The sequence below is a fragment of the Nothobranchius furzeri genome, chromosome 12, assembly GCF_043380555.1.
Source record: "Nothobranchius furzeri strain GRZ-AD chromosome 12, NfurGRZ-RIMD1, whole genome shotgun sequence".
Taxonomy (NCBI): Eukaryota; Metazoa; Chordata; class Actinopteri; order Cyprinodontiformes; family Nothobranchiidae; genus Nothobranchius; species Nothobranchius furzeri.
The window spans coordinates 44,289,787-44,315,008 of NC_091752.1; the positions used below are offsets into that span (position 1 = coordinate 44,289,787).

The 25,222-nt window shown below is 41.8% G+C and overlaps 1 protein-coding gene across 5 annotated transcripts in view; it reads left to right on the forward strand.

The window, feature by feature from the left end:
* The window catches only part of rtn4a (reticulon 4a), a 170,828-nt gene that overhangs the window by 132,242 nt on the left and 13,364 nt on the right, over positions 1-25,222 (forward strand). The window contains exons 2-3 of one of the 5 annotated variants that reach the window (XM_054738586.2): positions 1,141-1,194; positions 11,007-12,857. The exons of 1 other annotated variant lie outside the window; for it this stretch is intronic. In XM_054738586.2, the coding sequence (XP_054594561.2) occupies positions 1,141-1,194; positions 11,007-12,857 (1,905 nt within the window). Of the gene's footprint in view, positions 1-1,140; positions 1,195-11,006; positions 12,858-19,353; positions 22,504-25,222 lie in introns of those variants that run through there. 3 more of the 5 variants (XM_054738587.2, XM_054738588.2, XM_054738590.2) reach the window with 3 other exon arrangements.

The window sequence follows — 25,222 nt, forward strand, 5'->3', positions numbered from 1 at the left end:
GCATCTTTGTGAAACCTTTTTCCACACTCTGATTATATCCCTGGCTAAACAATGCGTCACTGCATTAGTTAGTTCTCTCCAGCGTTTTCTACTTTTGTCATACGGGGTGCAGCTATTTATAGCTGTGCCGATTGTTTGTTGAGTCAGCTTCTTTGGTCTTACCACCGCACTTGTTGAAGGGGATGCCTGTTCGCGTGCTTTAACAGCTTTGTTGCACTCCAAAAAGTGCTTCTGCTTCATTTGATGAAATAGGTTTGCGGTGTTTCCTCCTATTGCCACAACAGCCTGCTTGCATGTTCTACAAAAAATTGTCCTTTGTTGGGTATCTGACGGGCGGAAACCGAACCAGTTCCACACCACTGAAATAGCACCTATTTTTAAAAACAAATTCTGTTTCATTCTCCTCCTCCGTCGCCATGCTTTTTCCACCATGTGCATATGAAAACAAAGGCACTGCGCAAGCGCGTTTTACCCATTCTATCCTATTGCGATATTTTATTTCCTTATCATTGCCCAGCATTGTACCGGTATTACCGTGTAAGGTATGATATGGCTCAGCCCTACTTAATGGTCTTATCTCGTCAGATCGCACGGCTCTAGTGATAAATGACTTTGTGTAGCACCTCTCTAAGTTAGAACACTCAAGAACACTTTACACACCTTCATACACCAATGGTGATAAGCTACATGATAGCCACAGCTGTCCCGAGGTGTGTTGACAGGCCAGGCAAGGCTGCCACCTACAGATGGACTCAGACACCTCTCTACTGATATTGTTAGTGCAGCTATGCTGTCCTCCTAATCAAAGTTCAGCTGTACTTGTGCCTTTTCTTCGGCATTCATTCACTAACTTTAACTCCTCTGCACATCAGAAATCATTTCTTATCTGAGGTGAATTGTTGAAGTCCTGGCATGTCTACAGTGAGGGCTTCTCTTACGTCATGTTGTGTTTCCAATCCACGCCCAACCAGAACCCGTAAAGTGATGTGATCAGACAGCAGCTCTGGAACATCTGATCTTCTCTTCGGGACAGCGGTCCTGTGGTGAAGCTGGTGTTAGTAGTGTTTCCTTTCTCAGCTTTAAATTCACTTTCTGCTCTCTCTCTCTCTCTTCCCCCCCCCCCCCCCCTCCCACACACAGATGTACCTTCTCCTTCTAAAGCTCAGCCTTGTCCTCTGATGCAGTTCCCTACAGGCAAGTTGTGTGTTTCCCTGTCACCGTGGTTGTTCTGTTGTGACCTGTTGCACCATGTAGATTTATTCACATGAAGATTTTGGATGTTAACACTGCATTGCTTGTTTTTGTGTTGCATTGTGACTCATTGTGTGTTTGTTGTAGATTTAGATAACTTAACAAGTATTTTGTAGCAAAATCATGATTTCATTCAGTGACTGTTAGGTTAAACCTTTAAATAACCTCTAGTAAACGTTCCTGGAGGAAAATCATGATGCCCTTTCATCTAACAGTTTGTGTTTGACACTCCTAGGCATGGTTTATTGGCTCCAAACCTGGGACAAAAAAATAAACGATTAAACAATACCACCATGCATCAACTTGGGAGAAATCACCAGACAAGTACTGGGAAATGTTAACTCTATTATTTAAGTCCTGTTATTCCAAATTAAGATAAAAAGCAGATTCTACAGTCTAATCCATCTTTATTATTTAGTCTTTTTTTAAGTTGAATGTTGATCCTTACCACCTTGTCAGTAACTTCTTCAGAGGTATGTAAATGTATTTATATTATTTTATAAAAACTGCAAAACTTATTTGTCATTGAAGCAATCATAAAGATTTCCATTTGGGATGCAGCCTTTTGGGTTGATTTCTGATAGGGCTGCACGATATTAGGAAAACCTGCGATATTCGATAACAGTGCTTAATATTGCGATATCGGTATTACTTGCAATAAATGAACAAATACTAAAGTATGCAGTGTTGATGTCGTCTGGCGTGTGACGTCTGCTCTGGGTTTAAAGCAAACAGAAACTAATGCATGAATTCCATTACAACATAACATTTTTATTGCAAAAATATGCAGCTGCACCTGCTACTGTATTAGCAGCAAAACAACAAACTGCATGCATGCAGTTTCTCAGTGACTTTAAAACATCACCACCACCATAAAACTTTTTCTGATGCTCCAAATACAGAAATACATCCCTTACCAGGGTTTTTGAATAAATAAAAATATCTGAAAATAGGTTTATATGTTAAATAATAGTTAACATCACTTAAATGCAACAGCAAATTCTTTCATTGCTACTGAACATTTTCTCCACTTATGTGGTTATGATATACAGTGGGGCAAAAAAGTATTTAGTCAGCCACCGATTGTGCAAGTTCTCCCACTTAAAATGATGACAGTGGTCAGTAATTTACATCATAGGTACACTTCAACTGTGAGAGACAGATTGTGAAAAAAAAATCCATGAATTCACATGGCAGGATTTTTAAAGAATTTATTTGTAAATCAGGGTGGAAAATAAGTATTTGGTCACTTCAAACAAGGAAAATCTGTGGCTCTCACAGACCTGTAATGGCTTCTTTAAGAAGCTTTTCTGTCCTCCACTCTTTAGCTGTATTAATGGCACCTGTTTGAACACATTATCTGTATAAAAGACACCTGTCCACAGCCTCAAACAATCAGACTCCAAACTCCACTATGGCCAAGACCAAAGAGCTTTCAACGGACACCAGGAAAAGAATTGTAGACCTGCACCACACTGGGAAGAGTGAATCTACAATAGGCAAGCAGCTTTTTGTGAAAAAATCAACTGGGAGCAATTATCAGAAAATGGAAGACATACAAGACCACTGATAATCTCCCTCGATCTGGGGCTCCACGCAAGATCTCATCCCGTGGGGTCAAAATTATCATGAGAATGGTGAGCAAGAATCCCAGAACCACACTGGGGGACCTGGTGAATGACCTGCAGAGAGCTGGGACCACAGTAACAAAGGTCACCATCAGTAACACACTACAATGGCAGGGAATCAAATCCTGCAGTGCCAGACGTGTTCCGCTTCTGAAGCCAGTGCATGTCCAGGCCCGTCTGAAGTTTGCCAGAGAGCACATGGATGATACAGCAGAGGATTGGGAGAATTTCATGTGGTCAGAAGAAACCAAAGTAGAACTTTTTGGTATAAACTCAACTCGTCGTGTTTGGAGGAAGAAGAATACTGAGTTGCATCCCAAGAACACCATACCTACTGTGAAGCATGGGGGTGGGAACATCATGCTTTGGGGCTGTTTTTCTGCTAAGGGGACAGGACGACTGATCCGTGTTAAGGACAGAATGAATGGGGCCATGTATCGTGAGATTCTGAGCCAAAACCTCCTTCTATCAGTGAGAGCTTTGAAGATGAAACGTGGCTGGGTCTTCCAAGACGACAATGATCCCAAACACACCGCCCGGGCAACAAAGGAGTGGCTCCGTGAGAAGCATTTGAAAGTCCTGGAGTGGCCTAGCCAGTCTCCAGACCTCAACCCCATAGGAAATCTGTGGAGGGAGTTGAAAGTCCGTGTTGCTCGGCGACAGCCCCAAAACATCACTGCTCTCGAGAAGATCTGCATGGAGGAATGGGCCAAAATACCAGCTACTGTGTGTGCAAACCTGGTAAAGACCTATAGTAATCGTTTGACCTCTGTTATTGCCAACAAAGGTTATGCTACAAAGTATTGAGTTGAATTTTTGTTATTAACCAAATACTTATTTTCCACCCCGATTTACAAATAAATTCTTTAAAAATCCTGCCATGTGAATTCATGGATTTTTTTCACATTCTGTCTCTCACAGTTGAAGTGTACCTATGATGAAAATTACTGACCTCTGTCATCATTTTAAGTGGGAGAACTTGCACAATCGGTGGCTGACTAAATACTTTTTTGCCCCACTGTAAGGCTGTTGCTGCAATTGGAAAGTGAACTGTGCTGGGCCAAACTAGGAGAATATTAAGATTTTCTGAGGGAAAGAGAAAAACAATTGTCTACCTTTCAGAAGAGGAACTGGCAAAAAACCTACATGGAAAATATGTGAAAACGTTTGGTTTTAACCCCAAATTGAACAAATTTACCTAGATCTTAAAAAGCAGCTCAGATGATGAAACTGCAACTATGATTCTGATAACAAGCTAACAAATTGAACTAGCTCCTCTAAGATAACCGGCTAGCAGAGCTTCTGACTGACAGTTTATGTGCAGCAGCAAATCAACTATCCGGATTAACAAGGTTATAAAAGCTCATAAATGAAAAATCACTTTGTGTGGGGGAACTTTTCCAGGCCCTCTTTAGCAGGGTGGGGCTGGGAGGAGAGTGCTGTAGCCTTTTAGCTGGAAGCTAACCGGAGCCTGAGGCTAACATCACCACCCGGTGGAACACTAGCGACTTGAAGGTGGGTTGGTTCACCAGCACGTGTCGGAGTCAGCCCGGTAAAAATGATTAACGACACCGAGCGGACTCACGTTCACGTTTGAAAGCAGCGCTGATTCCAGAAACATCAGCACAAAGTGTGTTTGTTGCTCTGAGCCAGCATGACGAACAAGCTCAGTTCGGGTGTTGCTTTCCATCCTAAGGGTCTACGTAGGGGGCAGGCGTATTACGTGAACGGACCCATTTGATTGGCCCCGCATACCAGCAGGGCTACATTTGATTGGTCAAATAATACTTCCGCGTAAAAAACAGAGCTGGTTTACAAAAAGCTGATGTATGACACGGATGGAAATGTTTGAACCAAACATTTATCGCCGTTTTTGGCATGCTTTGCGGTGGGCCTATCGCACGTCCTGTTATACCGATGACGATAATTTTTCGATATATTGTGCAGCCCTAATTTCTGACATTAATACTGCTGTTATGCCTGATGGCTGATATTATATACCTGATAAATATACAAATATTTTACTACATTTTTTGAACATGCAAATTGCAACAGGATGGAAATCGGACCAACATCAATGTTTGATTCTGCTATCTCATTTCTACTTTCCCTTTGAACCAAGTGTCATAACAAGTAAGAGAGGTTTAGCAGCAAGTCCTTAATGAATCGGTGTGACAGTATATTTAAAATAAAAAGATAACTGTATATTTCCTTTTTAGAAAGGCCATTTAGAAATTTAATTAGTGTTTTCTTTAACTGTAGCTGAACACTTCCCTATCCACCTCTTCTTACTGTAGGGAGCTTAGATCCCACCCATCTATGGGTCCCCTACTGCCAAAAATAGTGAATGGGAGTCTAGGAGAGAATACAAGTAATTTTCTGATCCTGTTTGACAGTAGCCATGGATTTAACATATGATGCTTTATTTAAAAACCCATTTTGATGCCAAGAAAGAAACAGGTGGTAAAAGTTATTTTAGGTTTTGTGTGAAAAGACGTACAGAACTCCAAATGTTTGTTTCAGCTAATTCACGCCATCAGAGAAGAAAAGTATCTGCTAGTTTAGCGAGCTTCACATCCTCCTTCCAGGACAACAGAACAAGCATTAAAGATGGAGAAAACCACCATAAATCTGGCCATGTGGTTGTTCGCAGTTATGCTTGGGAGAAGTGTCACACCCTGTCCTGTCTCCCCATTCTGTTCAGTCCTGTGTCCATGTTAATTGCTCCCACCTGCCTCTCGTTTCCCAATCACCCAAGGTCCCAGCTAGGGTTGTCACGATACTAAAATTTCAAACTCGATTCGATACTGGAAAAAAACTCGATACTCGATTTCGAAACTATTTAAAAACACCAATTTATTGAACAAGTTTATTCAAAAAATAACATTCCTCAATTTATATTGCAAAAATTAAATGTTAAGAATTAAGTGTATAAAGTGCTTAAACCTTTCAAGTATCAGCATTTTTTTAAACGTGCATACAAAAACTGGCGAAAGTTAACACTTTAAATCATGAATTGTCTCACTATATATACACTATTTGCAGAGTGATGTTTTGCTGCTTAAACTCTGTTTAAGGTGCATTGTTGTCATAAGATGTAATGCCATGTGTTTTGTTCTGTACTTTTGAACAACTCTGTTGGTCAATAAAGGGAGAAAATGAATTTCTCCACAGTAGGACAAAGGTACATTTACCGGTAATCTTAATAAAAACAGATTGGCGCATGGCAGTGACGTCATTAAAAGCTCCGGTTAGATTAGCCGTGGCTAGTCTATTTACTAGGGCTGTCGCGGTTGAGGAATTCCCCCTGCGGTGATTCAGGGTGGCTTAATATTGCGGTGTGCGATATTATTGCAGCCCTTTTTTATTGCAGTACTATCTAAACATAATGTTTACACATTTAAAAAAGGTTAAAAATTGCCGTGCCTTCTTTAATAACACTTTACTGAATGCAGATCAAAGGGCAGTAACAACACAGATCGCAGTAACGTTTGTTTCTCCGACAGTCGGAGTCCGACTGAACTTAAAAACAACAAAATTAAGGAGGTTAAACTTTTAAATGCAAATTTGGCTGCAGCATCTAACAAACAAGAAACAAGTCCCCATTTTGTTTAGTTGTTTAAAATCAAGCATAAAAAATTACATGTACCGGGCGCGCGCGCCGGGGGGCGGGCGCACTATCATTTCACTTTCACACACACGAATGACGGTGATTTATAGCTCGGTCACGTCCTTGTTACCCACAAGGAAAACCAGCATGTTAACCATATACGGTTTGAGAGAGGACCTGAGAGGGGTGGCAACATTTCCAGCAACACTGAAAACCCTCTCGGATGGTGCGCTCGTTGCACTAACGCACACGTACTTGCGTGCGAGTAAAGGGAATCTCTCCCGGTTGTTGCTCCACCATGTCAGGGGGGTTTCTTTAGGGTGGATGCATTCCTCCTGCAGGTAGCGAGTGAGCTCCAGCTCGGCTCAAACTCTCTTCGGGACGGTTGCAGAAGCAGTGCTTGTCCGGGACTTCAGCAGGTCTCCGAGCATTTATTTATTTATTTTTGCCGCTGGTGGCTGCTCTGTCTCGGCCAAGGACTCTGGCTGCGCAGCAGCTGACGTACTGAAAACCAAAGTGCTCCCAAAGGAGCGAAGTAACGTTTCGTTTTGATACCAGTGCAGCCATCCTTCTCAACATGCATCATTGAGTTGAACCAAGTTCAGTAATCGCAGTGGCCCATGATGCAGCGCGGTGGGCTTCTTCATATTGCGATATTTCATTTTTGCGGTTACCGCGACAGCCCTACTATTTACGCCTAGAAATCCCAGACTCGCTTCAAACGAACAGGGGAATCACGTTAATGATTCCTAACAAAACCTTTTGACACTGAGATGTTTTGGTGCAGATAATGTCTTATTTCGAGGCTGCACCATGGGTGCCCGTCCGCACCCGTTATATGGATATACGCTGATGGCGATTCGCCGATGGATCTAAATACCCCGGGGAATCCAAGTAGCACCAAAGTTGTCAGCGTGAGTAAACAAACGTACTGCATGCTAGAAATTAAGTCCGGGTTGCAATAAACGGGAGTTTCCTTTAAGCACATAAGCGTGAATATACAACTACGTGTCGGACTTGGTATGCTAATTAAGTTGGGCTGTGAAGCGCCTCCCAAATTCGCTGTTTATGTTTTTGTTTATTTATTTGGCAGACAAAACTTGGATCGGAGACAACTCGCGTGGGAAATTGCAATGTAGCCATGCGGCGTCTTTTTCTTCTGTTTGTCTGGGAGGCGGAGGTTGCTTTACGGCATCTGGCTGTCGTGCGTGTCGATGTACCTGAAGAAGGCTGTGTATAATAGTCCATAATATCGATACCACAGGGATGGAATATCTAATTTAGATACCACTCTTATCATCAATTTATATCTAGGTATCGATTTTTTGGACAACACTAGTCCCAGCTGCTCCTGTATTTAAATCCTGTTAGTCCATTTTGTCTGGTTGGCTCATTGTTTCATTGTCCTGCGTGTCCTCCATTAAGTCAGTGTTTTAAATGTTCCTGTCTGCCTCCCGGTCTGTTTCTTCCCCTGCACTTGGATCCTCACTTCCGTCTTGCTCACCGGCACGTTGTGACAAGAAGAGATTCTGCTGTGACTTCATATATGTCATGGCTGAGTTAAATTACCAGTCTTGAAAAGTTAATAAATCTCAGATTACATGACAGACATAGTCAAAACTCACGCAGAGGCATTCATCATTTAAATTGAAGTACAACATGTGTGATTCAGGGCGCAAGAGAAAGCAAATTAGAAAATAACTATTCTAGCCTCGTTCAGGGACTCACGTGCTGACAGAAATGGGAGGAGCCTTAGGCTCCTTATACAAGGATAACCTGAAGCACTCCCACCTGAGACTTTTGGTCCTCTTTGGGTTTAAAAATAGAGCTGAATAGAGGCTGACCGATATGGGTTTTTTAAGGCTGATACAGATACAGATTTTTTTATTATTTAGTTGCCAATAGAGCTCCGGACCCCACGTGACTCTCAGTTAGTAGACGCCATATTGGCAGGTAAAAGAAGCTAAACAAACACGGATGTAAACATGAACGTGAACGGGATCGGCTTGGATTTTACTTCGTTGGAGTTTACTTCACACTTTAAAACCGAAGAAATTGTTTTATATAGTCAGAAATTAAATAGACTAAACATCTCCGACCCTTACCGTGCCCCTGGGATACTTTTTAAAAACGCCAGAAGCTGTCGGAGCGGACTTCTTACCGGACCTAGCCGGGGAACCCCTTGGGTTTCCCCCGGAGGAGCTGGCTCAGGCGGCTGGGGAAAGGGAAGTCTGGGACTCTCGACGCTACTGCCCGCTCCGACGCAAGAAGCTGTCGGAGCGGACTTCTTACCGGACCTGGCCGGGGAACCCTTTGGGATTTACCCAGAGGAGCTGGCTCAGGTGGCTGGGGAGAGGGAAGTCTGGGCCTCTCAACGCTACTGCCCCCGCAACCCGACTCAGGATACGCGGATGAAAATGGATGGACAAATAACAGATTTACACGTAAGTAGTTTAAATAGAGTGCTGTGCTGTTTGAATGTATAAACTGAACGCCAAGAGAAATCACTAGTTTGATTGTTTTCCGTGAATAAAATAAAAATGTCAGGCAGGAGCGTCTCAGGATCTGTCTGAGATCTGTCTCGGTGAGACAGATAATAGCAATCCAAAGTGCTTTTTATGTGTGATCTGACAATTGATCAACCATTGCTTAAAAATTAAATACAGCTTAGCCGGTTAATTGCTGTGATCATAAAACACGTAAACGGCAGCACGCAGAAATCACGAGGCAACGTTTTATGTGATGTTTACGTGTTGCTATGAGTAATAAGACAGAAAAAGCCACGCCAAAATAAGTTTAGGAAGCCCACTAAGAATCGTAATAAAAGCATTTAAAATAAACACCATACACAGTTGAGGAAACGTTTGTTTAAGTACCTGATATGAAGTAATCGCTGCATAAGCGAAAACCTTTTCTCTCGGGATCCCACAGTTTCATTTTAGCCCGGTCACTAGTGCGTTTTATTACAATGATCCAACGTTTGCGGCGCTCCGGATCTTGGGGAATCCTGTAGATGGCTCATTCCTTATGTCGTCTGCGTCTGTTCTGCATCCTGGGGCACAACAGGAATCTACCATATTTCCTGTCTGATTGAGTTTTCTGACAATAACAAATAGTCCAGCTGCCGGCTTCTACCTGCCAAGATGGCCCCGTTTCGATGTGAACTGTTGCATGCCGGGAGAAGTGACGTCAACTCCCGGAGCTCTATGGCCAATATCTAAAGCAGATTATTAAGGTTGATATATATATATATATATATATAATCTATGACTTTAATGCTCTACATCAGTGGTCCTCAATAGGCGGCCTGCGGACCCCCTCTTTGTGGCCCCCAAACCCCACGCGTCGGGCGAACGGGAGGTGTGCAGTCACATAGGAGGCTGCACCCCCTCCCCCTATCCGGACCTCTTGCTTCTGGATCTTTTTTTTTTGAGTGGCCCTCAGACCATTATAATTAAGGACCCCTGCTCTACATTGTCAAGCTCCTCCCTATATTACTGAACTGTTAAAGCCTTATGCTACAACCCGAGCCCTCAGGTCCACACACCAGAACCTTCTAGAAGTTCCAAAGACCAGATATAAAAAACGAGGTGATCGCGCCATCCAGACTGTTGCACCCCGACTTTGGAATGATCTTCCTTTATCCTTACGCAGCATTAACAGTCTGGACACTTTTAAAAAAACAGCTAAAGACCCTTTTATTTAAAGCTGCTTTTAACTAAACCTTTTATTTTCTCATTTTTAACTTGAATTTGTAATCTTTCATCTGTTTATGATAAGTTATAATTTTATAACTTATGATTTATTTTGTTTTGATCTATATGAAGCACTTTGTGATTCTTAGTCTGTGACAAGTGCTGTATGAATTAAAATTTACTTACTTACAATATAAATTAAATAAGTCAATAAATCTCTTAATATTTATTGAACTTCAAATATAAAACAAACTCAAAACACTTAAAAAAACGGTGTGTTGGGGTCCTTCGAGTCCTTTCTTCAGTCTAGTAGTGGTGGCAGCTGGCCACACAGGTTGCTGTTAATTTATTAATTTTTATTTGGCTTTTGAAAATTATTTTGGCTGATATAGAAAAATTGAATATATCGGTTGGCCTCTACAGTTGAAATCCAGCCAGCATCTTTATGTTGTTTCAATCAAAGGCTAAAATGTTAAATTGACATTGAACATATTGCTTTTGTTTTTTTCTAAAGATAAGTAGCACAGTCCCAAGAATAGTCATGTTTCTGTTTAAAACTAATTGTTTTACAACAAAAAAAAGAGCCAAATATAACATTTTCTTAACACAGGTTAAAAAGAACAAGGTGTTAACGTGATTCAATGTTTGAGTGAATTCAGGACTTATTTGATATTTCAGCAGCACTTGTCTGGCCTTTCATTTTAAATCTCAGAACACATTGATTATAAACTGTTTTACCCAGGTGTGGTGAGCACTGTTAGGAATGGATTGTGTTTTTGATATGTGCTGTATTGCATTTTCCCTCCTCCCTCTCTACTCAAGAACTTGGGCAGAAGGGTGATTCCCCTGCTCCCATCTCTCCCATCTCCCCTCTGCACTCACCCGACTCTCTAGAAGAGCTTTCTCTGACTGAGAGTCCAAACCAGCCTCCTGCAGGATCTGCTGCATCCTTGGGCTCCTTCTCCATTGAACCCTCCAGTGCTCTTTCCAAGGACATGCCTTGGAAGGGTGAAGATGTCCATAGTAAAAATAAGGAAGACCATCTAGTTTCATTAGCTGGTCCTTATCTGAGTTTAGGGAAAGACACAGGGCCTTATAATCCGTGTGAAGACAGTGGCGTCTCCTTTTCACCTGAGGAAAAGCTGGTTAACTCAGATAGGTCCTCCACTGGCCCCTCCCCTGTCAACCCCCACATGATGGTTCCTGAGTCTCACCTTGCCTCCTCTAACCCAACAGAGTCCTGGGATTTACCATTCCTTTCATCTCAAGATAACTCCAAGGCCCCTATGGATTCCTTCACCAAGGACACATCTACCATTAGTCCCTCCAAATATGAGCCAGATGTTTGTGCCAACCACTCTGATGAAGATGATGACTTGATGTACGAAGTGAAGAGGAATAATAACCCATTTGAGGGCTATTCCCCTTTGGCAGACAGTGGCTACTCCCATTTTGGAGAGCCCAAGTCTGAAACCCAGGCATCCAAAATGTCGGACAGTCCTACGCCAGATCTGGTCCAGTATGGGCAGAGCGGAGGGTCACAGGAGAATCTACCATCCATTTTAGATGAGGGTAAAACATTTGAGACCAGCAAAATATCCAGTGAGTCACCCATGCAGTCCCTAAATCAATTCTCATCTGGCCCTAAAAACGGTGATGGTGAAGAGGAAGAAGACTCTACTCTCCCACCATCACTCCCAGACATCCTGAAGTCTTCCCCCCTCAACCCTGAAAAAGTTGATTCTGGATCATCTGAGGGCAGTCCAGAGGAGCAGAGCCCTATCCTTGAGCGTCGGATGATGGAGTCCCCCAACCCTCCAATTAACCTGTCTGCTAACAACCCATTTGCTTTTGACACTAAAGTGTCCCTGCTGAAGGAAATGACAGAGGAGATGGAGGCAAGGGCTACAGATAAACCAGATGTTGATGATAAAAGCTTTGGTGCTTTTGATCTGGTCAAAGAGGCAGAAGAATCTACTCCAGCTAAAGTCAAAGAGGAAGCTGTCAAAATTGAGCAGAAAGATTGGTTCTCAAGCCAGGATTCTCCCAAGAATATTGAAAAGTTTGAACCACTTGACTTCCAGAGCAAAAAGAACATTGTGGAGGATTCTGATTCTGAGTCGCCAACAGCAGACTCTCTGTCTCCGGTCTTGGAGGCCATGGCCAAGAATCCTGCCAGCTTTCAGGTAGAAACTGACCAGAATGACCTGAAGATGGAGCTGGAAGAACCAGAAGTGGGCGAGGAGGTCTCTGAGCATGAAGTCTCCTCTGAGGAGTTTGAGTTTATTGAGAGACCACCCAAAGGCGTCATCGATGAGTTTCTTGAAGCACTGGATACTTCCAAGTTTGCGTCCTCCAAGCCACCAGAGATCCCCATTGATGATGATCTTAGCTTTAGTCTGAAGGATTCAGGTTTAGCAGCTGCTGCTCCTCCAAAAGTAGCATCACCCCTAGAGTCAAAAGAAGACATCCCAAGTCAGAGTTCATACCGCCTCCTCACCCAGGCTTCCCCTCAGAAGACCAAGGCAGAGCTGGAGAAGCTAGACATCCAGCAGCATGTGACCCAAGCTCCCCTCACCCGTTCCCCTGTTGGCAAACCTGAGGAGCTGGTCACTAAGAAGAGCAGCCAAGGAGGCAGGTTCTTTAGGATCCCAAACCTGAACATAAGAGCAGGTAAACTACACTGTTTCACCATGGAACCCCCCCCCCCCCTCCTCAGTTTGTACTGCCACCTCCCATGAACATCTGCACAGTTTCACTCTTATGTTCCTCAGTTTCTTCCATTGATTCATCCAATCATCAGTTCATCCATCTGTTTCACCAATCATACATCCATCCGTGAACAAAACCAGCTTTAAAAATCCACCCCATTCGCCATACTGAGACTTTCCGTTCTTGCATCGTTGTTTTTTGCATTTCTTTGATAACATTTGCATTTTGTAACTGTTGTGTTTAAATTTTTTGTTTGGTTGCATTTTGTCCATTTCTGTCTCATAACATAGTTTCACTGCATCTAAACATGTTTTCTCTGTTAAATAAGGTAAGGTTCCTAATTATTTCACCCACTTCTTTATCCTTCTGTTCAATTCACTGATTAACTAAAACCCTTTTCAGATAGACATTCTGGAATATGTGTGGACAATTCAATCCGGTTTTTAACCGGAACTGTGTTTTCAGACACACCACTTTTGTACCGAAACTTGTCTTTTCGACTGCGTTCACACAGCAAGGAAAAGTTCCAGATGTCTTGGGGGGGGGGGGGGGGGGGGGGAAATTATGCTTATGTTAAGCATAATTCTGCGCACACGAAGATGCATAAAAGACCTGGATGATGAAGCTCAATGGTTAAAGGACTCACTGAGGCGGTGTGAAGCGCTCCGTTGCGCGTCTAGACGGTACCGTAGGAGGCGAGCTGCCATGGTTCACCGCATGCTACAGCAGCGAGCTATCTAGGTGCGCACAGCGTCCCCCGGTCTCCCCCTCCTCCCTGTCCGGAACTCGACCTCACCAGTCTGAAGCAGCCACCTTGTCCCTAACAAGTCCGGACCTGTTACTAGGGGCTTCGTCCGGTTTAATTACGGAAAACGTTATCCGGATGTTTGTATTCAGACACAAAGATCTTACGGACAGAGTCCGGAACTTTTCCGTTTTTCATGGCCTGTCTGAAGGGGGCTCATTTGTATGAAGACCAGTTTTAACAAGATGAGTGGGAATCTGGAAATATGCGGATGAAGATCGGCTTCAGAGCTGAGATGTTTGTTCTCTCAGCGCGAGGGCTCGTTCCGATGCCCAAACAGTAAAAAAAAAATGCAAATGCCAACTTTAGTCGTCACTGGCAGTGAACGGTTGGATCTTAAATGACGACATTAGTCGTCAGTAGCAGTGAATGAGTTAATTGTGTTTGTGTGTGTGTGTGTGTTGTTTCCATGTTCCTTGAAAATGCGGTAAAATGTAAACAGAGCAGTATTTGTTATAAAAACGAGTAAATCAGTTAAATATATAAAAACATTTATTTTCATTTTCTGTCTTAAACTCAGCAGCATGTGCAGCTGAGATGGATGAATTTTCCTGGGCCAGTCTGTCAAATGATGCAGATTCCTGAAATACGGAGAAAATAATTTAGTTTACCAGCTAACAACTAGGACTATTTTTCTGACAATAAAATTAATAAACTCCAAAACAGTTATACGTCTAAATATACTTTTCCTTTTTGTAAAAGGAATACAACTGCTATGTTAAAAATAAAATCACTGAAAATTAAAAACATTCATGCAAAACCAACGCTGACAAGCAAACAAGTGCTTAGAGACTTTTATCTAGAGAGGCGCTATATAAAACATAATATCTTCTTCTTCTAACATTTTGGTCTTTCTCATACTGACTTGCAATAAAACACTGAGAAAAAAAACACTTGTTGGCTTTTAGGGGTAGCAGCTAAACATTTCTAACTATATGATCAGTTGGAGCTGAAGTAGCAGAACAACTGTGCTTGTTGCTAAAAAACCGAAAGGTCACACCGGAAGGAGATTGTATAACCCGGAAGTGAACGTAAACAAAGCGTCAGTTTACAAAATCAAAGTTGACTTATTTTTTTTAATTGATTTAATCAAATTATGATTGATGAGTTGGGTATGTGTTAGGCTTAGTGAAGTCACCAAAATGAATGGAAATCCATGAAGGGTACACACAAGGATACAAATACAAGTATGTGTGTGTTTGAATGGAGCTAGGATCAGGACTTTAATACATGTAACGTGTATCATGTTTTGTAACTGAAATTTTTGTGTTTCAAAAGTTACAGTTACAAAACATGATACAAGTTACATGTATTAAAAGTCGTGTGTGTGTGTGTGTGTGCGCACGTGTTTGTGTGTGTGTGTGTGTGTGTGTGTGTGTGTGTGTGTGTGTGTGTGTGTGTGTGTGTGTGTGTGTGTGTGTGTGTGTGTGTGTGCGGGCGCGTGTTTATGTGTATGTGTGTATTGCCTGCATTGCGACACTGGCAGCCCCACAGAGGCTTCTCCGACCCAAAAACCACTCAGCAAACATTCTGTTATGTAACCATGGTAACAGCCCTGAAATGAGACTCACTGATGGTTTAAAGCTGCTTTCTCTGCTTTATGTTGCACTATAATGACTTTACAGGTTTGTTACAGCTTTAAGAATATTATAGCTTTAGTTGGTTAAACATTTACCCTGAGCAGAACTACGGGGTGTGTTGTTGTTCATTTAGAAGAAAATCATTTATTGAACAAAGCTGCTAGTCTTTAATGGTTGTGGGCAATAATCGCCTGTAAAGAGGTTCATTTTTTTCCCCTCTTTATTAGATTTCTTCCAGTTGCTGTAGAAACACTTTTCCTCATATCTTAGGTTTTATGTGTTCCAGCTTGGTTAGGACATGAGCAGGTTTTGTGTTGTGGTGGATAAACACATTTTAGGACCATATTTGGAGTAATTTTATTCATTAAATCATATTTCATTTCTACTCAGGTTGATCTCAGAGGACAGAAACAAAGTTCTACCATCAATTTTATTTTCAAATTGTAAAGGTTTTATCAAAGGGACTATAAGGAAGTTTGACAGCCAAAACATGTATAGAAATAATACATTTCTTCTTCATACATTCTCCTGCAATGCCCTGGTCCTGTAGAATGAGCCCTGGCATGTTTACTGTGATTGCCTGTTTTTCTGTAAAATCACAGAAAAAGAGAGATGCTCGGGTCGAACAGGCTGATTCATGCGCGTTCACGCTCAGGCATAGCCCGTAGCATTTGCTATCAGTAGCTTTAGCAGCAGAGAGAGGCAGTGCCAACTCAGCGACTTTGTCCTAACGCCTAGTGACCAAACCTAGCTAAATTTCTGAGGACCCTTAGCTGCTTTCTGTAGAACTTTCTTCTAGATATTTCCTGCAAATTGGCAACAAAATAGCCATTTTCGCTACGAACCGTTGTTTGGATTGACGTTGTTTCAGCTGTCATCAAGGATATAAACGTTACAGATAAATTCAATGTCACTGGTGCTTTAGCTCACCTAATAAGATGTGTGACTCTCATGTGAAAGGCCTGGGTACGATTCCAGGTGTGAATGTAACTTGTTATTTGGAGTTTCTTTTTACATTAATGATATTTTTTACAGTAATAAGACACCCAAATTTTTATTTGAGACTCGCCGAACGGCATTGAATTCACGGATAAAAAAGATGTGGGTTCAACTTTCATTTTGGAACAATTTTTCAAGCAAGGGAAGGGAATGATCTGAGCATGCAGGAGGACTGACCCATCATAAACCTTTGTCGGCTGTGCTGAAGAGAAAGGTACAGAACCAAATTATTTAATTAATTAGCTACATGTTCTCCTGTCCTCTGTCCTCCGGGCCACACACACACACACACACACACACACACACACTGGACGTTCGGCCGGTTGACGAGAAAGTGCAGCTGCAGACACAAAGGCACATTATTTTTATTAATTTGCTGTGTACTTCTGTCCTCTGGGACACACACACACACGCACGCACGCGCACACACGCGCACACACACACACACACACACGGGACTGTCTCAGCTGTTATTTTCGTTAAGGAGTGTGCACGTACAGCATGCACACCTCATGCACGAGCTTACTTTTGAAGCTGCAGTTACGCGTTAGGCCCGAGTGGCGATCGCAAGCATAAAAACTTCAAACTTCCTTACAGTCCCTTTAAACAAGTTTTTAGTTGAATGCTTCTGCAGCGCCCCCTGCTGTGTACATGAATGTTTAAGAACTGGTCATAAAATTAGAATATCATGTAGTTGATTTATTTCAGTAATTCTATTCAAAAAGTGAAACTTGTACATTAGATGTGTTGATTACACACAGACTGATATATTTCAAATGTTTATTTCTCTAATGTTGGTGATTATAACTGACAACTGATGAAAGGCCCAAATTCTGTATCTCAGAGTATTACAATATTAAGGCCAATGCAATAAAAAGGAATTTTAGAAATATTGTATGAACATGAAAAGACATGTACAGCCCTCAGTATTTAGTTGGGGCTCCTTTGTGCAGCAGTGTGGCGTGGCATGGAGTCCATCAGTCTGTGGCACTGCTCAGGTATGTGTTTGTTAGTGATGTTACCTGTGACACGCAGGATTCGAAGCTTGTATCACCAAAACGAACCACCGCAGAGCAAAGCACTGTGTCGGAGCTTGATTTGTTTACTGAAAGTCACGTGACCAATGAGCAACGATGCTTCATTCACCCTTCCACCCACGTGACCGCTTCACACGTTGGTTCAAACATTTAAAGCAACGCAAACCGAGTAGGCGCAGGTTTATGGCAAGCCAAACGAGCATTTATTCTGATATCAGGATGTCAGCCAGAATTGTCATGAACATGTAAGCCATTTCTGTCCACTAGTTAACTAGTTAGCCATGTTTGTGTCAACTAGTTAAATAGTGACAGCCTAAATGTCAACTAGATAACTAGTAAGGCCTAAATTCTCTCTAGTTAACTAGTTAAAATGTTTCATATCTTACTAGTTAACTAGTATTGCTCAGTGTGTTCACTAGTTAACTAGTGCGCATTTATGTCTACCACAAGTTAACTAGTGTGCACATTTTGACCCTCACTAGTTAACTAGTGAGACAAATACCTTCAAGTAGTTGACTGGTATGATTTCTGCTTTTACTAGTTAACTAGTGAGCAGTTTTTGTGTCAACTAGTTAACTACTGAAGCCTAAATGTGTTCACTAGTTAACTAGTGCGCATTTCTGCTGTCACTAGTTAACTGAGAGGGTGCTCGCTGCAGAACCACAAAGGCGGAGCTTCACCATAAGGTGGAGCTGCACCAGAGTCAGCCCCGCCCATTCACGCAAACTCAGCCTAGCCCACTGACTTCCGTTTGTTCTCCACTTTATCGCAAACTGACCTGACCCACATGAATTACGGCTGTTACTAGTTTACAGTCGTTAATGCTATGTTCTATGCTCCAATTAAACAAGATAAATATAACTTGCTACATGACAAAGACTGAATATATCTCGAAATGAAAAGGTTTCTTTTGGCGAATATCTGCCCACAGCCGATCTAACAAAACTGGTGTACAACAGCATAAGAGACTATTGACTAGGCTCTGGTAGTCCAGTGGCAAGATCGTGTGGGTTAATTTTTGCTTTCCCCTCAGCTGATGCTGGTTCGATTCTCGGTGGGGACGTCAGCAATCTATTTAGCCAGCTGAAACATTTAATTTGTTTATATTTTAGTTGTAATGTTTATTTTCAGCAAAATATTTATGTCTCTAAAAGTTCTTTGAATTTGGTCGTTCCTAAACAGCATTTTAGTTGAAACTCTGCTCACAAATGGACTCACACTGGCTAAATAAACGAATAAATAAATAAATAAACACATTAGTCATTTAATGTTAAACGGTATACCAGTAAATTGTTGTAAACATAGTACTTGCAAGTGTAGCTAGAAATGAAGAAAAGAGGTTGTAAACTACCTAAAACTTCCACTACTGGGAGGCGAACCAGCGCAAAAACTGCATGTCAAGCTGACTCCATAACCACTACTCCATCACATCTGTTATAAATCATGTGGCGTTACATGTAATTGTACTTCTCAGTATGTCTCTGAGATGGGTTGTATGATTTATTGGCGGTGTCTCAGTAGAAGTCATTTCAGAAATAATTTGTCAGAAAATTCACAGAATATCCAGATTTGAGAACCAAGACCAGACCCGCTTCGGGGGAGGAGACCAAATTGAAGCTGAGATGGGAGGAAAATGTATGAGTGAGGCTAAAAATGGCTTTGGCGTGTTTCTTATGAGGAAATGACAATATTACATGATTAAAAGTTTAAAAAGTTAGATTTTTAATTATATGGAAACTTTACAAAAACTGTTCAATTAACTTCTCAACTCCGTCCTCAGTCTTACATTTTTTAGCTACAACACCCTCTTTGGTTCCAGAATGCTATCAAGTCTGACAACTGGAAGGAATTGGACTGACTCTGATGGAATGGGTGGGGCTGATTCTGGAATGGGCGGGGCTGACTCTGGTGCAGCTCTACCTTCTAGTGCAGCTCCGCCTTTGTGGTTCTGCAGCTAGCACCACTTGGATTAACTAGTGGGTACATTTTCACCCTCGATATTTAACTAGTTGACACAAACATGGCTGACTAGTTAACTAGTGTACAGAAATGGCTTACATGTTCATGACAATTCTGGCTGATATCCTGATATCAGAATAAATGCTTATTTGGCTTGCCATACAGGTTTGTATGACCTGAGATTGACGGTTCAGGATTCAGTATTCAGTGATAAAACACCGAGTCGCAAAAATGGATCCTGTAGCAAAAAGAGGGCGTTCTGAGATGTGGGAATGTTTCAATTTAATCTCGCCAAATAAGGTTTGAAAATGTATTTGGTCTAGTCTAGTAAATTACCTTTATAGTAGTAATACTTGGTGCATATTGTAGGGCTATATCTTTTAGACCGTCTGTCATTTTCCTTTAATTAAATTAAAATCTAGTTTGGTATGATTTTTCTTCTTTTATTGGTAATTAATATAATAGTTGATGAGCTTTTCAGTTTGGTTGTACGTGTAATGGAATTTAGTATGTCCTATCCTTATGTGAATTTTCTAATCTTCATTTTGTTACTCTATTTCTAAAAAAGATACATAAATTGAGCTAATTATTCCTGCCTAATAATCCAATAGAAATGTGAAAAGTAAAATATTTGAATATGTAGAGAATGTTAATATGTGTAAATTAGATATATTTCATCACGTATCCCATAAAAATAAACATTGTTTCATTTCAAGTATTCACACCAAGAAAAGCAATTTTAGTATATTTAATGTAATGTTCAAATTCAAGACACTATTATATGATCCTGAGGAAGCTTTTTAATGCTTTATTTGTCCATAAAGTTCAATACACCATTCATTTTCAGTAGAATTGGCTGACAATACAATGAAATACAAACATTTACCAGCAGATGTCCTCCCAGAGTTTTGAAGCATTGAACCTTGAACCTTTTTTCAATACAATTGGATTGTAAAGCTTTGTTGGTTCAAAAGGCTTCACATCATCATCGCTAGTGTTTGTGTGGACAGGAACCAACAGAAGAAATGTATAAATTGAGATTTATTTAATAATTAAAACAAATATTAATGATAGAAGTCCATAGGAGGGAGGAATCCTTTCAGCTCCTGCCTGTTCCTGAAGACAACACAAGAGGAGATCCACCTGCTGACAGGCAGCAGAGAATTACCTACCACCAAGGGAACGACTGATATCAGTCAACAAATGAATAAATTAGAACTAGAAGTTCAATTCTGGTGTCATGTTTGATATTGTGTAACATAAATGTGAACATTACAGAAGGATTTTCTCATGGGGACATTTATTTATGCCTTGGGCCTTGGGCGTATTTTCCATAGTAATGATTCTGGCTCAGGGGTAGCAGTGTGAGCCACTGTCCAGCATGTAGGAGCTGTTTTCCTGCTTCAACACAGCTGATTCAGCTGTTCTGCAGAGGCCTGTTAATCAACTGCTGATTAAAATCAGGTGTGTTGAAGCAGATGAACCTCTAAAACATGCTCCATAGTGGCTCTCTAGGCCCAGCGTTGCCTAGCCCTGTAGCTAATCTAAAGCTTTTGGCTAACAGCTATCTAGCATTTAGACACTGGTCCTAGCCTCGGCTACAGTGAACAGGAAACTCTCAAGCTCAAAGCGACATGGCTCAGGTTCATTTGCCTCCCAAGTCTCTTTCCTCTGAGGAAGGGAAGGAGAGAGAGAAAACTGTCCACTTCAAATGACTTCTCATATTCTAAGAGCTTGCATGGCTCCCGTTATCCATCTGTCTCCCCCAGTTTGTCATTCACTACTGCAGCTCCACCCTCTCGGCCCGCCAAGCAACACCTCCTAATGGCGTGTTTTAAAAAATTTAAATGAGGGTGGAGTGAGTCTCCAAACAAACAATTATTAGAAATTAATTAGAAGAGCGAGTATTGGGATTAGGCCTGGGACTTGACAGGTTTGCAGGTGTTTTGAGTTAATTAGCTGTTTAGGGTGTGGCAGCAGGGGTCTCTTGAACCTTTTCACAATATTTTACTATTCTGAGATACTATCTTTGGGTTCTTGTCAGTTATAATAATCAACACTAAAGAAATAAACATTTGAAATGTGTCGGTCTGCGTTTAATGAATCAATAATAAAGTTTACATTTTTTAATAGAATTACTGATATAAATCAACTTTGTCATGATATTCTAGTTTAATGACCAGCACCTGTATTCTATTGGAGGATAGAAATACAAAAGTTTTTCATTGTTGCTGTTTGTAATTTTTTTATTATTTCCATTTTTACTCATTTACTTTGATTTTCCAGTCAACATTTGGTGTCATTTCAGAGTTTTCAGATCTGAACTTTGACCCTGAATGTGTCACTCCCCGACTTGATTACAACAGCTGCAAACCAAAGCGGGTCAGAGATAACCAGTCTCACATGGAGGTGAAAGGTCACCAGAACCTCAGTGCAGGATGCCAGTGATTTCTCGGTCCTTCTGGGTCATTTGTTTCCATGTTCTGCTGTTTCCTGGTTGAGTCAGCTAAATCAAAACTTGTTTTTCTTTAAACTGAATGTGTTTATATGTTTGTGCAGATGTGGGAGTGAGAGCAATAAAGACTTCAGAGGCGCCCTCTGGTGGCGGTAGTCAGTGATGATGTGTGAAATCAAAACTGACAGAAAACAGATTTCTGTCTCTGCTGTTTTTGTCCACCTGGAGAAAAAAAATCCCGTAAGATATTTTGAAAATGTTTAGTTTTAAACTACTTAAGTTTCACATTGATAGGAATCTGGTTTAATAACCGAGATTATAATTTGGAATCTATTTAACGTTTTTTTTTCTAATCTGTCATATAAGTTCAGAGGTTTTGATCACAGTCTTGTTGTAAATGTGTATAATTTGGTTTAAAACATGTATAATTAGACGTTTTATGGCCTTGGAGCTGGAACTGGTGGTTTCTCTTCTGACACGTTCAGCTTTAGTCGTAAGGTCTGATTCATCTGCCTGGTCAGCAGCCTTCAGAGGGAGGCCTGATGAAGGCGGGTAGAGCCGGTTATAGTCGCTGCGTCACAGTTTTGGCAGTAGAAGGTCAGCTGACAGCAGGACACGCTTCATTCGCTGGCTGCAGTCCTTCCTCCTCCCCCCTGCAGTCAGCTCCCGCTCCCTGAGTCGCTGCCTGTTGGAATGTGTGTTTGCTGAGCGGACAGCATGGAGAACAACTCTGTGGAGAAGGAGCCCATAACGAAGCACTGGAGAGAGCAAGGTACACCTCCACCTTTGTGTGTGGTTCTGTTTGGACCTCCTTCTGTCTGCTGGGCATTCAGGAGGAACTCCTTTTGATCAGTAGTCCCATCTGAGGAAGCTGAAGAGTCAGCTGGTTTTGAGGTTTGGATGTCAGCTCTAGCTTTGGTTTCATTCATGGTCAAACCGGAGGAGGTTCTGGGGTCTGCTGTGTTCAGGTGTGGCTTGTGTGGGACAGCTGCAGCTCTGAGCCAAGAGGACCTTTGGCCAGTCAGTTGTTGGGTTTCTGTGACCAAAGGTAGTGGGGGGTGTTAATGATTGGCTGGAGTCTCTGGGATGTTCTGATGAGCTGCAGGAGAGTCGGTTCTGTTTACAGCCTGAAGCTGTTGGATCTAATGCTTCATGTCAGAAGTGTTCAGGCTCGTGGTGTTCATCTGGAGATGAGGAACAGCTGATGACTGAGCTCTGGTCCCATCAAACTGTTTGAATCAGAGATGAACCCCATCAGCCCCCAGGATCAGCTGATCATGTCTGAAATGTTGGTGAACTGGTTTAGGCTGTGTTTTATTTCACAGTTTGATGATGAAGTGATTTTGTAATGATCTTTCTGCTGGTTCTATTGGAGATGTTTGTTTTCTTCACCTGACTGACTGTTTAAGGTGTTTTTGTTTCGTAGATGGTAACTGGTCAGCCCCAATAAGTAGCATCAGTCTGGAAGATCACAGCAGTGGGTTTAGTTCGGTTTCAGGAAGGTTGATGCAACCCCCACCCCAACCCCACCATGAAGCAATGATTTAACAGAAGGTCAAAGTTCACCCACAATAAACTATTGTGATCATGTGACTCAAGGCTGACGCAATCATGTCCACAGTCAAGTGTGTGTGTGTGTGTGTGTGCGTGCGTGCGTGTGTGTGCGTGCGTGCTTTTAACAGCATAAGATGACTGAATGTGTTGCTGAAAGAAGCTGCGATGTCAGGAGGGTCTGTGATGCTGCAAACTGCATTGTGACTAAGCAGTATTTGGTGTGTGTGTGTGTGTGTGTGTGTGTGTGTGTGTGTGTGTGTGTGTGTGTGTGTGTGTGTGTGTGTGCACATGCACTTGTCTATGTGCTCAAATGGACAAACATTAACTTTTAACCTGTAGTGTGTGGGCATTTCCACATTGTGGGGACATTAGGCTGGTCCTCACATTGGCAAAATACCCTAGAACCGGTGTTAATTCTGATAAGAAATTTTTATTTAGTTTTAGTTTTTTGTCTTGTTTTTATTGTATTTAGATTTTTATTAGTTTCTGTTTCTTCTTGTGATTTTCCTTTATCCAGCACCTTGGCCTTGCTTGGTCATTGGTGGAAAGGCGCTTTATAAATAAATAAATAAACTAACTGAACTGAACCCTAATACTGTAAGGTAGTGCTATAAAATAAAACGCTCATTAAACTAAAGCAAACATTACATACGAGTTACTGTTACAACTATCAATATAAGTAGCTCACTGCTAATGTTAGCAGCTAATTAGCATTAGCTAACAGAGGCAGCTGTCCCTCTGCAGCCATGTCTTTCCTTCAGAGAGGTCTGTGTGTCACCGTCATCAACATATATATTGGACAACTCATGTCCATAGACTCTAATTATAAGGTTTGGTTTCCAAATGGGAGGTTCCCACTAGAGCCCTGCACTGAAGCCCTAGGCCCTCGGGTCGGCCCGGCCCTAGGCCCTCGGGCCGGGCTTCGGGCCAACGACTGTGTAATTACCTCGGACACGGGCCGGGCACCTTTATTTTTAATCAAATTCATTTAAAAAATTGAAACACTTAAACCAGGGGTCGGCAACCTGTTCCCATCAAAGAGCCATTATTACCCGTTTCCCACAGTAAAGAAAACACTGGGAGCCACAGCAGCTGCGGCGTTGTGGGCGGGGCCTACCCTCAGACAGCAGAGCGCTGCTCACAACAGGTGACAGCAGCCGGTACCGGTCGCTCGTGTACGTCAAAGTTATCTTTCATAAGAAGATAATCAATAAAACGATTTATATAACGTGGATCCAGAAGTTGTAGCCCGTCTCTGCCTACAATATTTTGATATTTTTCACCCTGTTGGTGGTTTTACTGAGCAGGTGCCACTTTTGTCATACGTTTCTTTTCAAAACATGTTTAGACTGTTCAGAATACAAATCCAGGCTTTGTCACGTTTGATTGTTGTAATTAAACTTTGTAGGTGGGGAAGGTCAGAAAAGGATCCGATCATTTTGTTTTTCCCTCATTTACAGCGACGGAGACAACGGTGCAGTGCGCCTGGCTCTGGTGTTAATCAAGTTTAATTTGATCTATTTTCACAAGAAAACAAAACAGTTAAAAGCAGGGCTTGTATTGACCGGACAGTTCCCGTATTTGGCCGTTTATTTTGACGGAGAAAGAATAGAAAGAATTACCCCGCCGCATGCAGACGTACTGACATTTTATTCTACGCACATCGCAGATGTAGCTAAATCGCTCAAGAAAAGATTCCCATTGAACATCTGAGCTGGACACTGCTCAGCGCAGCTCGCTGTCAGTGCGTACTACATAAGGTCCACAGCGAGCTGAAGATGTGGAGAGGGGCTTGGAGCGTGTCGCAGAACCAGAGCGCATGCGGGAAGATTCCTCCGACTAAATTCAGTCAGAGGAATCTTCCTGCTGATCTGAATCTGATGCGTCTCTCTGTGCTTGTAAAATAATGAATGGATATTTAAATAAAATGCTTTATA